The 16,973-nt window shown below is 42.9% G+C and overlaps 2 protein-coding genes across 2 annotated transcripts in view; one reads left to right on the forward strand and one right to left on the reverse strand.

The window, feature by feature from the left end:
- The window catches only part of camkmt (calmodulin-lysine N-methyltransferase), a 98,854-nt gene extending 87,347 nt beyond the window's left edge, over window positions 1-11,507 (reverse strand). Inside the window, exons 1-3 of the mRNA XM_062401566.1 lie at window positions 11,181-11,507; window positions 9,468-9,646; window positions 9,052-9,116 (exon numbers count right to left, since the gene is read on the reverse strand). Of these exons, the coding sequence (XP_062257550.1) occupies window positions 9,052-9,116; window positions 9,468-9,646; window positions 11,181-11,339 (403 nt within the window). The 5' untranslated portion in view covers window positions 11,340-11,507. The remainder of the gene's footprint in view (window positions 1-9,051; window positions 9,117-9,467; window positions 9,647-11,180) is intronic.
- Window positions 11,508-12,721: 1,214 nt separating this feature from the next.
- Window positions 12,722-16,973, forward strand: part of prepl (prolyl endopeptidase like) — a 6,887-nt gene continuing 2,635 nt past the window's right edge. The window contains 16 exon segments of the mRNA XM_062401537.1: window positions 12,722-13,109; window positions 14,112-14,240; window positions 14,470-14,536; window positions 14,659-14,839; window positions 14,975-15,063; window positions 15,162-15,288; window positions 15,364-15,580; window positions 15,701-15,819; window positions 15,821-15,890; window positions 16,023-16,050; window positions 16,053-16,137; window positions 16,139-16,231; window positions 16,449-16,588; window positions 16,591-16,657; window positions 16,790-16,908; window positions 16,911-16,972. Of these exon segments, the coding sequence (XP_062257521.1) occupies window positions 13,002-13,109; window positions 14,112-14,240; window positions 14,470-14,536; window positions 14,659-14,839; window positions 14,975-15,063; window positions 15,162-15,288; window positions 15,364-15,580; window positions 15,701-15,819; window positions 15,821-15,890; window positions 16,023-16,050; window positions 16,053-16,137; window positions 16,139-16,231; window positions 16,449-16,588; window positions 16,591-16,657; window positions 16,790-16,908; window positions 16,911-16,972 (1,701 nt within the window). The 5' untranslated portion in view covers window positions 12,722-13,001.

A 16,973-nucleotide genomic window follows, 5' to 3' on the forward strand; every position in this document is an offset into this window, starting at 1 on the left:
CCAACTGTATTTCTCCTGCTGGACACGTGTGCACAAGATGTGTGTGTGTGTGTGCATGTGTCCGTACGTGTGTATACACTGACACAGAATCCGGGCTGTTGTGATTGTGGTGGTGATGGGAAGATTTTGCAATCAGTGGTGGGTGGAGAGTGAGAGGAGGCAGAGAAGGAGGGAAGAAGCACAGCAGAGAGGATGGAAAGCAGTAGAACAGGGAGGGAAGCTGTTTGCAGCAGCACACAATGAGGAAACCAGAACCTGTAGCACTGACAGGATGAGTCACAGCACTGCTCCCAGTTTACTTTGCAAAGCTTCTCGTCATATTTATGTTTAGATATTTCTTACACCCACAATATAATATCATCATCATTAAATGACAATTGTAATGTTGTTCCTGAAATATCGCTTAGTTATATTTTTGTCCTCATATACAATAAGACTGCAAATAAAGATATTTTGTATATCATTATTTTCATGTAGCATAGTTCAGGTACTTTTGTCCTAAAATCACTGGTTTTGTATTCACTTTTCAAGGATAACAATACTAATGCAAATTATTCCCGAAAATTCATGAACTCAAATACACAAAGTCAATTCACGTAACTTTTGTGAATATTGTCCTGTTAGAAATCAAACAAAACTATGCCACAGCTTGTACAAAATAATATCACACCACTTGAGAAATTCAATGCTGATTATGTAATGTCACATTTTAATTCTACAGCTCACTTTCTCATGTGTAAGTGTGTGAGAGAGTGAGTATATATTAGCCTCAGTGAGCACACACAAAAGGTCTCTGGCGCCATGGCCTGCTGTGGTCAAATAGAGAGACAGAGTAGGAGAGAAGCGTGTGTGTGTGTGTGTGTGTGTGCATACGTGGGTGCGTGTGTGTGCTTGTATGTGTGTGCGAGAGAGATTTGGCACAATGTTCTTCAATAGTTTAAGAAAAGTTAAAAGTTAATTAGCGCTTAATAATAATAAGAGATAAACCAAGTGGATATGTTTTCACCGTTTTCATTCATTCAATTGACTGTTTGACTTTTGTAAAATGTGAAATAAAATTAAATTGTATTTATATACAGCCCATATTCACAAATCACAATGTGAATTAAAGATCTTAACAATCGGAAACCAGATCCTCTGTTCTTTACCTTAGACAAGGGGGTTAAAAAACAAGTAACAAGTGTCCCTCTCCCAGGACAGACAGGAGCACAACAGATGTAGCAGAGCATCAATGTTTAAAAGATGAATGTGGAAAGATGTCAAACAGAGACAATATATCTTCCTTTTCTAAGGTTGAAGCTCTGATACAAAGAGACTAAAGCTGCAGCACCATGTGGCAGTTAACAGAACAGCAGGGCAGCTTCCGGCCCCTCCGCCCGAGGCCCCCCGAGAGATGCTGCTGCTAGTTAGTGATGAGTGCAGTGTCTCTGAGGGCCACTTGAAAATCTGTTAACTTTCCCCTCGGAGGCCGATGCTAACTCACATTAGCATTTAGCACATCCATTAGCGCCAACTGACAGTTAAAGGCCCCCTTGGGTCTATTAAGAGTCTCCAGACAGAGAGAGACCGTCAGAGTGAACAAGTGACTGCAGCAGTTTGTGCATTAAAGCCGTGCAGTGAGTCACCGAGCAAGTTAATGGCTTCTTAGCTAAATAGCAAACACATTAGCAGTTTTAAGCAAAGACGTGTTGACAGGTTGAAGGCTGACGGGAGGCTGCTCCATCGCTCTGTTGGGGATTCTCGACAAACTAGAACTATGGCACTGCGGCTCTATGCCTCAGCCGATCAAAAACAACTGATCAAATTTTACGACTTTCCCTCAAGAACTCATGAAATATCACATTCGAGAGGCCAAAAACATGGTTGACCTGTGGCGACCGAAATTAAATGAGCGAATTGCACCAGATGTAATGAAAGTCACTTGACCTTTGACCTCCAAATAACCACAATTTAATCAGTTCATATTTGAGTCCATAACTTGCGCCTATTAAATATGTATCTTTCATGAATCCTTAATTGTTCATGTTGACCCTCACTGTCACTATGTAGACTTTAAGGGTGATGTAAAACAATTCAGATACTTGAAGGCACCTTTGAAGACTTTGTTGTACCTTTTTTTAACTGTTTTGCATTAATGAAATCTTTAAAGCTAACAGCATGAAGTAGAGGACAGTATATGTCGGTGATATGGTGTAAAGGTGGAATGATGATTGTGTGATTGTGTGTGTGTGTGTGTTTTAATAGGGCCGGTGTATGCTAGGCTTAGGTGGGACATTGCCAGGAGGGGCACACACACTGGGGTCGGGTGACTTAAATGGAGAAAAAAATCCAATAATTGTGTCTGTCCAGAGGGAGGGCGAGCTTTTAGCCAGGGGAGCGACCTGTTATTACTCTTTCTTTTTTCTTTCCCTCTTTCATTTCATCCCCTAATTCTAGGGTGAAGGGGTAACCTAAGAAAGGGAGGGACCGGAGTGGGCAGACATGAGGGTTACAGCCTGAGCTTGCTGTTAAAGTATGTCCTTGTAATTAGCTGAGTATTAGCAATGGTGACAATGCAGGAGCACTGGGCAGGGAAGCACCCTTTAACGCTCTACTCATTTCCTGAACTTAATCCCCACCGCTTACTTGTAATAGTGCACACACATCTAGACACACACACACACACACACTCTCTCTTTCAGTCATGCACAAATTCACATAATCAACTGGCTATAATGGGAGAGGACTCCCTCAGCAAAGCTACACCCAACTGCTCACCTTCAATCCCTATTGTGCTCAAAGTCATAATGGTGCTTCACTGCAGGGAATTTCTTCCTGCACGTGGATGTGTGTGTGTGTGTGTGTGTGGGTCTGTTTGTGTGCAAGTGTTCATTTATGTCAGCATCTGCACATTAGCATCAAGTTGTGTGACTGTTTACTTCTCCGGTGTCAGGAAGACTCCAGCACCCAGCAGTACTCGGGGCGAGTCCCTGTTTCGTGTTGTCTCTGGTGAACGGATGGAGGAGACAAGAAGCGAAAATCAATTACTAACAATTAAGTCAACCGGCAACTCTTTCAATGTGCCCTCGAGCCACTCAAGTCTTGCTAACACTGCCTCCAACCCCTAAACGCTGCACCACAGAGTGAAACGGGCACACACGCTCACACGCACACGCACACACACACACACACACACTGCATGCATGAACAAGACACATCCACATACTGTGTGACTATATTTTTGTATTTTAGTGGTTTAACTATAGACAAAGAAACAATTACAAAGGCAACAGATAAAACTGCTGTTCAACAGTTCAGGAGTGTTATGTTTTATTGAACTGTTATAAACATTCAAAAGGAAGCAAACATCATATCATGTGCCGGTTATTATTCACTTGGCTTCTTTGAAACATCTTAAAAATCTCTAAATGTCTCTCATGAGTATTTCTCTACATTTTTTTTACAGGAGAAAAAACATTTCATTTGAAAGCACAAAATGTATTTAACCATATAGTGGAAAAAGGTATCAGCTACTTCCACCACATTTACTGATCCCTCTAAACCACCTTGCAGCCTGTCCCATTAAAAAACACTGTACCTCATTGTGATACTAATGATTTAGATAAAATTAACCCCCGTCTGACCACAGCATGTGAAACTACAGAGCGGTTAAGTCTTTGTGAGAGTAATATGCAGAGTAAAAACCAATGTGTGACTACAAATCTGTCTCTTTTGTAAATCGAACACAAGCTCCTGTAGGTATTTTAGCTCATTTCCAACAACCTAAGCCGTCTATTCACTCTCTGCTGAAGCATGTTAGTGGGGTATCAGGCTTGGATATTATGAGGAAACATTCTAAAGCCCAGTTGGGGATATCTGATTTTCATTTGAATCAGCTCATGCGGTAGAAATTTCTTTACATCCTAAAAACTCTGATACCACTGACGTCACAATGTCGACCTGGACAAATGTCTGGAAAACGAGTTAAAAGCGAGTTAGGGCAGTTAAATGAGGGAATGTTAGTGCTTCTAAGATATTCTTCAAAATGCCTCACACAAATTTAAAGACAATTTATATTTCTAGATATGTTAAAAATGAACCAGGTCTCAATTGACTTGTGAACAAATCACAAAGTGATTTTATATATATATATATATATATATATATATATATATAAATAAATGAGGAATGTATTTTATAGAAATATTCCTGGCAAAGGAGCAATTAAAAACAGCTCAAAGGAATAAATAGAGCTATAGAGACTATGAGCCGGGGCCTGTCTATTTGAGTCCAGGGGAAGCGTGTGTCGTATTCTTGCTCCACATTGATTTTTGTTCCATTAGCTTAAATAAAAATCAGACGAGCCACCTGAGCTCAGTCCAGAGCACACCAGTGGAGAACCATTTCTATAGAGAGCATGTTATAAACAGCGCAGAGGGGGACCACAAACCTTGTCATTGACACAACAGTCTGAGTGAGCGTGTGTGTGTGTGTGTTTGTGTGCGTGTGTGTGTGCCTGCCAGCTCCTAGTCTAGCTCTATTGTCTAACAAGGTCTAATTAGCACTATGGCACAATGAATTAGCATAATTATGCAAACAGGGCTCTGCTGTAGGCTTGACACAAGGGGAGGCTACGGGGGGGCACCTATTACAACACACACACACACACACACACACACACACACACACACACGCACGCACTAAGAACACTTGGACACAACAAGCAACACATTTAACACACACACATGCCTGTGATAGATCCACTGGATACAGAAGACGCGCACACACACACACACACACAAGCAAACACACACACCTGTCTCACACCCGGACAGCACACAACACACAGCTCTCATGTTCACTGATGATTGGCCCATTTGATCAGACATTTATCTGCCACGCTCAGAGACAAAACACTGTAGTAACAGATGCTGACACTTCCTGTAACAAACAGTCACTACGCCACGACACACAATACAACAACACACACACACACACACACACACACACACAGAGAAATGACCTGCTTACATTCTGGGCTTATAGTATTTACCAGCGGGGGTGATAGGTGAAGTCGCTGGGAGATAATAGGGACGACTGAGCGTCTGAAAGGCGACCAGGCATTCAGACAATGACAGCTGGAGTGAAGAAGGCTCTATTTAGCTTCATTAGGATGCCTGGCCCTTGATTACTAACACACACAAAGACATCCTAGTGCAGGAAGAGGGAAAGCAGCGCTCTGAATGGGATTGAACTGCATCAGTGGCCCTAGAACATGCAACGATAATTAATTCCATGTGTATGAGCAGTGTGACCTCTGCCTGGAACATGAACCCAACAAGTAACTCTACAAACCAACAAGTCCTCTTACCAAAAGCCCTGCAATGTCAACAAGCTTTACTTAAACCCTCTCAAACACACACACACACACACACAAACGCACACACCTTCTCTGATGCATTCGTACTCAACCAACCCCAAGGGCCTGCATTGTGCTCTACAGTCCTGATCCCTCGCAGGAAACAAGCACCCCTAAAACCCCAAACAACGCCGCCACAAAGCCGCTCTTACAATTACAAGCCCCCTCCGCCGGCTGAAGAAGAGGGAAGGTCGGAAGTTCAGAGTTCAAATAGTTCAAAGTGATCGAGAACAGTCTGAAATAAATAGGCCCCCAATCATTCACTGACAACATAATGAGCTACAAGTGTAACGGCAAATCCATGACTTCTGGATGACCACCAGAGGGGGTGATGTGTATTGTGACCTCTCGTCAAGTGTAAAAACACAAATAAAAACATATATCAGTCATAACTTTAAAACACGTAGCTGGTTATTATTTAAGTTTATTCAATGTTTTGTACATAAGCTTCAAAGAGAAATTTAAGGAAGTTATTTATTTTAATCTCCTTTGCTGGAGAAAAACACAGAATAACAAAATAACAAAGACAAACTGACATTGACAATTTAATCTTAATAAAATAAAATGCTACGATGTAGATAAAAAGGCAAACGCAAAGCCAGTGAGAACATGTGTCCTCATTCTAATCAAAGCAAATCAAATTCAAAGTTCACTAGCAGGCTATTCCCATGACAGAGACTCAATCATTCATCTTTTATTATTCCACCTATTGCCCGATGATATTAAAAACGTATGCTGGTAAAATACTGCATGGTCATGTTAATTAATTGTACAAACTTAATAAGAAGAGTAAAAGGTGACAGACAGCAGTAGAAGGAAACCCTTTGGGACTCGTATTTTTCAGGCCCAGTCAGATGCACGGTCTCAGTGGCACCTAAGAAGTCATTAAATGTAGTTTAGTGATTTCTACTTTCATTTCTTTCAGTGCAGAGTCTCCTCAGTCATCTGCTGCTGTCTCTGCAAACACTCTCCACTGCTTACAACCTCCTCATTGAGACCCCTCTCGTCGTGAAGTAAAACCATTGACTGCAGCTTATCGTCGCCTTAAGAAACAACATATTGTTCACGTACGTGCACAGTGGTGGGACAAACACAATGGCCGGCAGAGAGCGTCGTGCTGAGAGGGGGGTGGAGGGGTGGGGGGGGTGATGGGGGGTGATGATTTTAAGCTGAGTCCACACATTTTGGAGGCGGTGAGCTAATCCGGTCGGACTTTTTAGCCTGCTATTCAGGAGGACAAGGACCCCTAGGATCTGGACTTGTCTGCACCTCAGGGGAGGGGGATTATCAAGATAGCAGGAAAGGTGGAGAGGGTGTGATGGTGGCCAGAGTGAAAATGGGTTTATTAGCAAGAGGGTGTAGATTTGTGTGTGAGGCTGTGTGTCTTTGTGAGGAGCACAAAATACTAGGTGTAGGTGTGTGTGTGTGTGAGTGCGAGTGTGTGTGTGTGTGTTAAGAGGGGATTCTCTATGACCACAACCCCCAAAAATATACCCCTGAGCTCTGACAGGGTCGACTCTGGGCCTTTCAGAGCCTCCTCTCAACCAGTCCTAATTGATCTCACGCATTACTAGTCCCAAACATGGGATGGAGAGGGAGATGGCTGGCTCATTGTCTGAGGAATGAGGTCCCCTTTGCTTGTGGCTCTCCCCTCCTTGTGCACGCTCACACACACACACACATACACACACTCCACCTCTGGCATGCCCACCCACCATTTCCTCTTCTCCCCCCCTTTCCCCTCCTCTATGCTCTCATCTCCGGCTGTGCTAATCCACCGGCCAAGTCAGGAACTCAGTTACCCATCTGGCCGAGCATGACTCAAGCTGGGAGGGGATGGAGGGGTGGGAGAAATGAGGGGGTAAGAGGGGCAGATTGGGGAAAAAAGGGATGAGGGTAATACTGTGCACAGCCTGAAATGAGGGAGGAGAAACTGGGGCAGGTGTGTTTATACTAGTTACTGAGGAAAAAATGAAGAGAAAGACAGAAGAACGGAGAGAATGAAAAATCTGTGAAATACAAAGAGCCCAGCGGGAGCTGCCAGAGTCCGACAAGGACAATGACCTCTTCTGTAGCTCGCTGGAGAAAAAAGTATTGATCCTATTGTCTCCTTGTAGAGAAAAGGGATCATCCGTTCTAGCAGCTCTGTCGTGACTTATATCGTCTGATCCCAGTGTGCAGTGAAGTAGCCTCTAGACATGGTCTTCACCTCTGACACTGACTCCTGAGGAGCCATCTGGCTGGTTAACACTAACACACCATGTTCGGCCTCGCCATCACGTGCCTGTGAAGACGGATCTTTACGCAAACAAGTTCAGAATTAATATATAATACAAATGTGTCTGAGTATAACGTCTATGGAGCAGCATCTTTTATCTCTTTTGTGTTATTGCACTTTTAAGTATGATGGCTTTTCTATCAATTGTTATCTTTGCGCTGCAATTTGTAACTCTGCCTTTGAGAAGTTCTTTATGATAATTATCATCATACCCATATTCATATTATCTTGCATCAGCACATTGTTTGCCGCTGTTTCTAATGATCCTTGTCTTGATTCTAGAATATTTCATGAGGTGTAGTGAGAGACAAATTCCCTCTGAGATGGACAACTGTCACTAATCAGTGACTAACCAATATATATATGTAAAACATGTAAAACAATTATTTTACATGCTATTAAGTACTTAAATCTATATATATATATAGGTTGTAGCTGACATAATGTAGCCTACACCACCGGTACAAAGGAAAGTATTAAACTTCACCTTTTCAAAGACAAAGAAATGTGTAAACTTTACGTGTGTGCCGACCCAAAGACACACACACACACACACACACACACACACATTAGACACTGTGTATTCTTAGGCTGTGTAAAAACAACATCATTTGGTTTTAACCAACAGAAATGATGTACGTGTACATTTGCATATAGAGCTGGGAAGTGAGATCTGATCACAAATGGTCACGGGAGAAATATCCAGGACACTGTTGTCCACTTGTGATGGGATCTCTGGTGCATTAATAGGAGCAGTACAGCACTACAGGAGGTACTACTGTATATCTCTATCAGAATGCTGAGAAAACGGCACAGGTAACAAAGGAGGACAGATTCACCAAACTGTAAAATAATGACCCCAGATAAAGAGGAGCAGCACAGTCTCTGAACTGCATGGAGCTGGTTTGTAATGAGCTCACAGGAAGTGAGAGCAAAGCTAAAATTGCACAACAAACAAAACGCGACAGAGGAAACTGCATTAAAGTCAGTTGAGCTTCACAACATGAAGGTCAGAATCCAGGCTCGTGTTTGTGATGATGCTCCTTCTCTCTGTATCACAGACCATGAGCAGATCTGTCGGAGCTTTGTTTCCTCCCAAACCGCTCATCACTGTCCACTGAAGTAAGGAGAAGACTAAAGTGGATTTCACCCTAAAGGGCGTCTGAAGGTGGTTGGGAGGAATGAGCACATGACGCAAGAGAAACGCTCCCATTCAGAGAGGGAGAATCAAACCACTGGCATCAAACCATCAACCAAACAGGAACCGCAAACAGCATGAGATGTGTGTATGTGTGTGTGTGTGTGTGTGTGTGTGTGAAATGCACATATGCTTCATATATGCAATGCATAGTATGAAGATTAAATTTGTACTCACAGACGTTACCAGTGTTGTCGAAACTGTTGAGCACTTCATTCACCCTGAGAGGACCCAGGTTATCCCTGAGGGAAACACAAATATAGACGATTATACAGCAGCAGAGAAGAACGTGTTTAATCACCATTGTAGGCCTTTGTTCTAATGAGAAAGTATTTGATGTGTCGCGTATTTAAAGTTGTCGAGGACACGTTGGGCCTTTACCGAATCAAACGATGATGATTAATGAATGAATCAGTTCATGATCTGAGGCCCGCCATGTGTAAAAAACTTGTTATAACACTGACTTATAGCTAAATAGTCTGATGTGCCATGGTATCATATATAATTGCGTTGTACTTTATTAGTGCCATCATGAAACTAGAGTTGTGTGTGCGTCCATTCAAGTTTGTGTGTCTGTCTTTGTGTGTGTTTACCTGAGTAAGGCACTGTACTCTGGAAAGCACACACTTCTGTACTCCACCCACTGGTCATCTGAGGTATCACTGGGGTCTTGTGTCACAGGCCTTTTCCTGCTGAACAGGTTAAACGTGGCGAACCTGCGCACAGACGCCTGTTTGACCTCTGGACTGTCGGCCTGCGACTGACGCAGCACCTGAGGGAGGTACATGAGGGGAGACACAGGGGAGCGTGTGAATTCTGGGTTCCACCAAAAGGGATAAAAGGTTCAAATCCCCTTATGAGGTCGGAGGATATTCACAAATAACCACTTTTCCTGTTTTGGCTCTGCTTCATTTCAGCTGTTTAGAAATTCAACAAATGCTATAATCTTTAATTTCTCATGGAAGTTGTCTGATCTTCCCACTGACAGTCTAAAGCACAAAGAGTTTATTGCTGTGTGAGGTGGAAGAAGTGCAGAGTGTGAGTTCGACCCACTCCTGGGAGCTGTTCCTCGTAGCCAAGTGTAACATCTGTCTAATGCCCATCTATGGGGAAAAAGTGAAGAGCTACTGCTCTTGTGTGTTTGAGGTTCTTGTGCATGTAAAGAGTAGGTAATGAGTTGCTGTGGCCACATGACAGAGATAAGACTCTAACCTGAGGCAAGTTTGAGGGTGGATACAAATGGGTGTAATTCCTAAATGGTTCATGTGATATTTGTGTTAAACTCCTGGAAATAAAGGTGAGAGTCTACACGCTGTATAATATCAGTTTAAGTTGTGAGTTACATGATCAGTCAAAGCAGATCCTAGTTCTACTTTCTGGACAAAATTAAGCAGAAAAAAATGACAGGAAGAAAAACTGGTAACTACAGCCAATAGTAAAAGATGGACACACTCCTCCACCCCCCCTCCCCCCCACAAAAAAAAACAAACGAAAGCTCTCCCTTATACAGCTTGAATCTTAATATGTGCATCAAACTATGTGAAGTACAAACAAATCTCATGTAAATCCCAGTCAACATGACCTGGTTGCATCTGATTCTATTGGTCAGTGATTTGCAGCACAAACAGGAGCCAGTGTTCTTTAAGACAACAACAACAAAAACAACAACAACAACAACAACAAGAGTACTTTGATTTGACCCTGAATGAAACAGGCTACAGTTTCTAGGTATGTATTCTGATTATCCAGTACATCCCATATCCTGTAATACAACACATAACGCATCCTCTTACTTATTACTTGAATTGACACAACACACATTTGAGTCATTTGTGTCCGGAGTGATGTGTTACAATACGCTGCTGTAACAGTGTAAAGGGGAAACAGGACACACCTCCTTGTTCATAACATTACAGCAACTATGTCTGTGCAGATTCTCAGTCATCCAGGTCATTGTAACTCAAAACAGGTCAACTGAACTTGGTTGAGTTTCATGAAGATGTTTCCTTTCTCATCCAAGAGTCTTTAAAGAAACTCAATCAAGTCCAGTTGACCTGATTTTAAGCATTTGGATGTTACAGCAACTAGTTTCACAAGTGTGTTTTCTTTTTATAAAATATACAACTAGTCAAATGCTAATTCCTGTACCAGTCAAACCAGAACACAGCGACCTGTCCTTCTCCTACAGTGAAACATGTTGAACCCATTCGCTGACGCCTGGTTATGAGGATTAATAACTGAAATATAAATCTCCATCATCTTTAAAAACACATTCCACGCTGTGTTTGCTCCTGGGATGATCGTACCTGTCTGAGCAGGGTCCACCGGGCTTTGGCCACATCACCCCCGCAGCTCTCGGTCCTGGAGGAGCGGGAGTCAGCGGAGCACCTGTCCCCGTTCAGCTCCATCCTCCGGGGGGAAGCCGGCTCCTTCTCCTCCGCAGCACCGGTACAGTCCCTCTCCATCGCGTCTGTCCGCTTCCACACGGGGATCAACTCACCGGCTGCACGGCTGTCACGCGTATCGGTGGCGACAGGAAGGAATAAAGCTTCACCAGCCGGGGAATCACCGCAGGGGAACGTGTGTGACTGTTTTCACCTGTTACCTCCACGATGATCAGGGAGTCACGCTACTTCCGTACACTTCAGGCCTTCAAGGCATAGCAATGGATTGTCGAGTCCCTGGTGCAGGATTCCACTGGTGCACAGAGCTATATTGGTGGGATTCACCTCCTTACTGTAATTACAGTGTACTGTGTTTATGTATTTTATGTAAATAGAGAGATTTGAGGAGCTGTGTTGGCCTGCAGCTCTTCTAACTTTTAATTTGTATGAATGATTTTTTTAATCTGCTTCTTTTCCTTCAAGATTTGAGATTTTGTGTTTGCATTTAAATTGTTTTGTTTGGTCGATGGATGAAATAAACCTAGGCATGAAATAAATGTGTAAATAAAGTGTATTTTACTCATTTATTTACTTTATTTGAAGACTTATTTAAAGATGCTCATATTCATTACATTACATTATATTACATTACATGACATGTCATTTAGCTTACGCTTTTCTCCAAAGCGACTTACATTTAAAGTACACTCAACATTTATGAGGGGCCATTTAGGGGTTCAGTATCTCACACGATATATTCACGATATTAGTTGGCAAAGTCAGTTACCAGTCAAACAAACAAGCACTAGCAAGATTAAATAAATTCAAGAGATTATATATAAGTTTTTATAATATATATAGGTTTATACAATATCAACACACATGCTGGCTCTCTCACAATCTCAAAGTAAACCCATTAAAAAATTGATAAATTAATGAGTAAAACAGGCGAATAAACAAAATAAAAAGTCAGAAATGCAGAGTGTACATCGCAAGCAACCAGACAACTTTACAGATGGAGGTGGGTCTCTACAGTGGCTGAGAGAACTCAATGCAATGCAAATGAAGAAAACACTGGAAATATGATCAACCTGGCTGCAGTTCAATGCTTTGTCATTTGTAATTTCTATTTCAAGTTATTTATGCTTTAAGCATTTATATTTTGCCAAACTTATTTTTGCTTATGTGAACACTGATTATTTTTTGGCTTTTATTGTTCTTTACATCTATATTTAGAAAATATGAAGGTTTTAATGTTAATTGTTCTTGTTTGAAAAATGCACTCATGTAATGGAACCATTTGAAATTGAACACAAGTTTACGCTTCCTACCCTTCATTGTTGTAAGATCCTACATATCATGATGTTAATGAATGCTAATTGAGGGGGCCCCCGGGAGTTTTGGCTTGGGGCCCCAATAGACTGTAGCATCGCCTCTGCCTCTGAGGAGACTCTCAATCCACATGTCTGACTTCGACTACTTGAGTCTGTCGCTGCCTACTACGTCACTACCAGCTGCTTCACGTGCCTGGGATGGATCTGCTCTCTCCACTGACAGATGCACAAAGTCACGTAAACAACGTTAAAAACCGGAAACAACAGGTGGAAACTCAGTGACCGCTCGTTGCGTGGGTCCTATTTGCCATCGTGAATCCCACATGGGCGATAGTCGGCCACTCAACCCCCACGTAAACAAACGAGCCACCCTCTGGTTTAGCTAGCTGGGCTAACTGCTAGCCGGGTGATGGCAGCCGTCTCGTCTCTGCTCGGCTCCTCGGCTCGTGTCGCTGCTCGGATTCGACCTGTTTGTAAACAGATGGCTCGTGTGTCCTCGCAGCGACGCTACACTCGGGTAAGAGAGCGAGAGGAGCTGGGGCGTCCGTTACCGTCCTGATAAACCTTCACCCCGACCGCGTGAGATTATCCATTATTCACCGAACAGGTGTAAAGGAGCCACGATGACAAATGTAGATAAAACACCTGAGACACGTGTTTCCTCCGGATGTGGATCAGTCGCCACAGGAGGAAACTACACACATATAAACACAAGTACACAGTTTTGTTAAAGCTCAAACTTTATGGCTTTATGTTCCAACTTTAAAGTTTGATTCCACTGTTTATATAGTTGTATATGATTCAAACGTGTGGGCACCAGTATCATGGTATATGTAAAAGACTGTGGGACTGTAAAAGTCTGGTATTTTGTAGTTCTTCTATATTTACGCTTATGAAACAGGAAGTAACAGCATTTATAGTTTTCTACTTGATTTCACTTCAACCAACAATGTTTATGAATCAATATGAAACCTATTCACTGTATCTCACACTGCTCTGCACATACTTTTCTTGTTTTTACACTGTGTATATTAGTGTTTATTCCATTCATATTTTTCTATATTTCTTATATAATAAGTTTTATTATCCTTACATTTATTATTACTTACTGATGCCTATTTTCGATTCTTGATGCTGTAAAATTGCAAACTTTCCCATTGGCACTAACACAGGATTGTCTTATTATATCTCATCATCTTCATTGAGATGATCATTTAGATTTGCACATAAAGCCTTTGCATAGTTCTCTGGTTATTTACAAAATAAGAGAAGCAGGTTTCATATCAAATTAAATATAATGCAATGTGAGGAAGGAACACTGTCACACTTTATTGGAGGGATATAAAAAAAGTACTGACACTGGTTAACTGACTTGTTAAAAAGTTTTACAGTTCAATGTCACAGTTAAATGTCCATCCTCTGCGACAGGAGACAATAACCTTTATTGACACAGCAATTCCCCCTTACCGTTGGAAGTTTAAAAAAATGCATCCTTAATTTTAATGCTATTTTATTTCAGGAAAATTCCACCTCACCTGCTGATCGCCTCAGTTCTGGACTTGAGACGTACAAGGACCTGCAGAAATATTTCAACAAGAGACTGAGGGCGATGTACCGGAGGATCTCCAGCACAACTGATCACTCAGTGGTAAGAACTGTAATGATGATATATATGTTTATGTAATTTTGCATATACACATGATATAATGTCCCTCAAATTAAGCACCAACATACATCCTTCTGACATCACATACTTAATTTCTTCGTTGGGTCGAGCAAGATCTGGAAAATTGTGACTTTCATTCAGAAATAATTGACTGCAGTTAAATTCCACATTGTTTTTTTTTTAGTATCCACTGTGATCTCTATTTCTACAGGTCTCTGGCCACCATCATGTGTATTTCATTGAAGGCGATGGCATCTACAGGATGAACAACAGGCACAGTAATACATCATGAATGTAGTGAGACAGTGTTCACTAATGACCCTAAATCTAACCCTGCATCTGCAAGTTAAGTGACATTCTCACTTTTGTGAATGACTCAGTTTCCTCTCCCTGTTCATAGGAGACCTGGAGCCGGAGCAGGTGCTAAATGTAGGACAAGTCTCTGGAGGAGAGGAGGAGACGGGATCTAAGAATGGAGAGAGGAAGCAGACGTTTCAGTGGATCGTCCAGAGAGTACGTTTATCCCCACAGGAGAAGCATCTCGCTGCCACGTTAAGAGCTGCTCATAGAGAGGAGCTGAGGTGAATCACACACTACAGCATTAAACCTACAAAACACACTTTATCTGGCAGCAGTGTCTTTTGTTTTGCTTGTGTAAATTTTATCTTTTTAAGTTAGTGAGTTAAAAAGCAGATGTTTGTACTTTGAATTTCCAGGTGTGTGATTGTGAAGCTAAAGAGGGAAACGTCCACTTCTTTGGATCCTTCACACATCTTAATAACCCTGGACAAAGTCTTCAGCTGTGGTATGTTTTAAATGGCTGCACTTAAGAACAAAATTCGCTTAGAAAAGCAATGTTAGTGCACAGGCTAAAATAAAAGTATGTTCCCTGCGTCGGTACAGAATGGGCCACAGATGAGATCCTGTTCTTCACGACTCTCGAGGGCCTGCGTTGCAGCAGAGTGTCTCGTCTGGACCTGACCTCCGGTGGAAGCAGGATAACGTCTGTGTATGAGGAAACACGACCTGAGTAAGTGTAAGTGATGTTCCATCCAAGCCGTCTCAGCCTAACAACGTCTGTAACTGAAACACTGCACCCCCCCAGTGTGTTTGTGGAGGTCACCCTTTCCAGAGACCGACAGTTACTGAGCATCAACTGCAACAGCAGGACCAGTTCAGAGGTGCTGCTGGTCGATACCACAACAACCAGCGTAGGGCCGCTCCTGGTTCAGCCTCGACAGCCGGACCTCTTGTACCACGTGGAGCACTGGAGAAGGACGCTGATCATACTGGCCAATACAGGACCAGGACAGGAATATCAGGTAGAAAGAAAGGTTGTGTTCTTAGCCAAATAATTCTGTAATTTCTTAAATTAAGTAGAAGTGGTTGGAATAAAACATATTCTGGAATATTGAGATTTAAGTGAGGCCTTTGCTCACTAGGTGGTACAAGCTCCACTCTCCAACCCCTCCATGCTGTCCTGGGTCCCACTCTTTGCCCCGTCTTCTGGCTCTGCAGTCAAAGACATGGACGTGGTTGGAGACCACTGTGTGTTGACTGTAAGATTCCGACAATGAGCTCGTCCTGATTGTGATCCCGCTGACTCAACCTGAGAAAGCCTACACTGTGCCGGTCAGTGTGTCAGAAAGCTCTTGCATATATTGCAGACTTCCTTCCCTGTTTTCCATTTTGCTCGTATTTTATTTTGCCCTTTAACCTATTACCCATCTCTTATACTGGCATATGTCTACACTCGTTCCCCAGCTCCCTACCTGGGCTTGCGCCATTCAAACCAGAGACCAGGCTTGGCAGACCAATGCAAAGTGTTGGAACTCCTCATCTCATCTCCAGTCCACCCACCGGTGCCCTACTGTCTGTACCAGAGGACGGTTCCTTCTATCAGTCACTGAGGATGGATCCGTCCGAGAGAACAGGGATGATTATACCACCGCACGTTTAGAGGCCTGCAGCAAGTGAGAAGACACATTCACACACACTGACACAGTATCTGCAGGGAGGTGAGCCTTTTGTATCAAGACTCGAGTGTCCACTGATAAAGCTCTTTTTGCAACCCCCCCCATAAGTGTTTAGCAGCACATGCATCTCAAACAGCTTCACACATACACCTGCAGGAAGGAAGTGATGACATTTGCAAACTAGGGATCATTAACACTATTGGCCTCATCCCAGTTTGCACACTGTCTCCTGCCCTTTCTCTGCAGGACGGTACCCTGTGCCAGTCACACTCTTCCATGCAGTACCTGTGGAAAGTCTGAGACAGGCGCCACTGCTGGCTCATGTCTATGGAGCTTATGGCAGAGATCTGCACATGGATTCTGCCCAGAGAAGAGGCTGCTGCTGGAGCAGGGCTGGGCTCTGGCCTACTACTGCCACATCAGGTAACCTATCATCCCCACTGCGTCAGCCTCACACTTACTCAGCAGTTTATTTGCTGATGAGGACGTATCTAACTTAGTGTGAAAATCAAACTTTGTTGTAAAAGTGAATCGGTTCTTTTTCCTCCTCCTCAGAGGTGGAGGAGAGAAGGGTCTGTCCTGGCAAAGACAAGCTCGTGAGGAGAGGAAGCTGAAAGGAGTGGAGGATCTTCACGTCTGTCTCCAACACCTCTTCTCCTCAGGAGTCTCCTCACCTCACTCACTGCCCTCAAAGCCTGCAGTGCTGGGGCCGTGCCAGTGGGAGCGCTGTGCAACAGAC

Source organism: Platichthys flesus, chromosome 12 (genome assembly GCF_949316205.1).
Source record: "Platichthys flesus chromosome 12, fPlaFle2.1, whole genome shotgun sequence".
NCBI classification, from domain to species: domain Eukaryota; kingdom Metazoa; phylum Chordata; class Actinopteri; order Pleuronectiformes; family Pleuronectidae; genus Platichthys; species Platichthys flesus.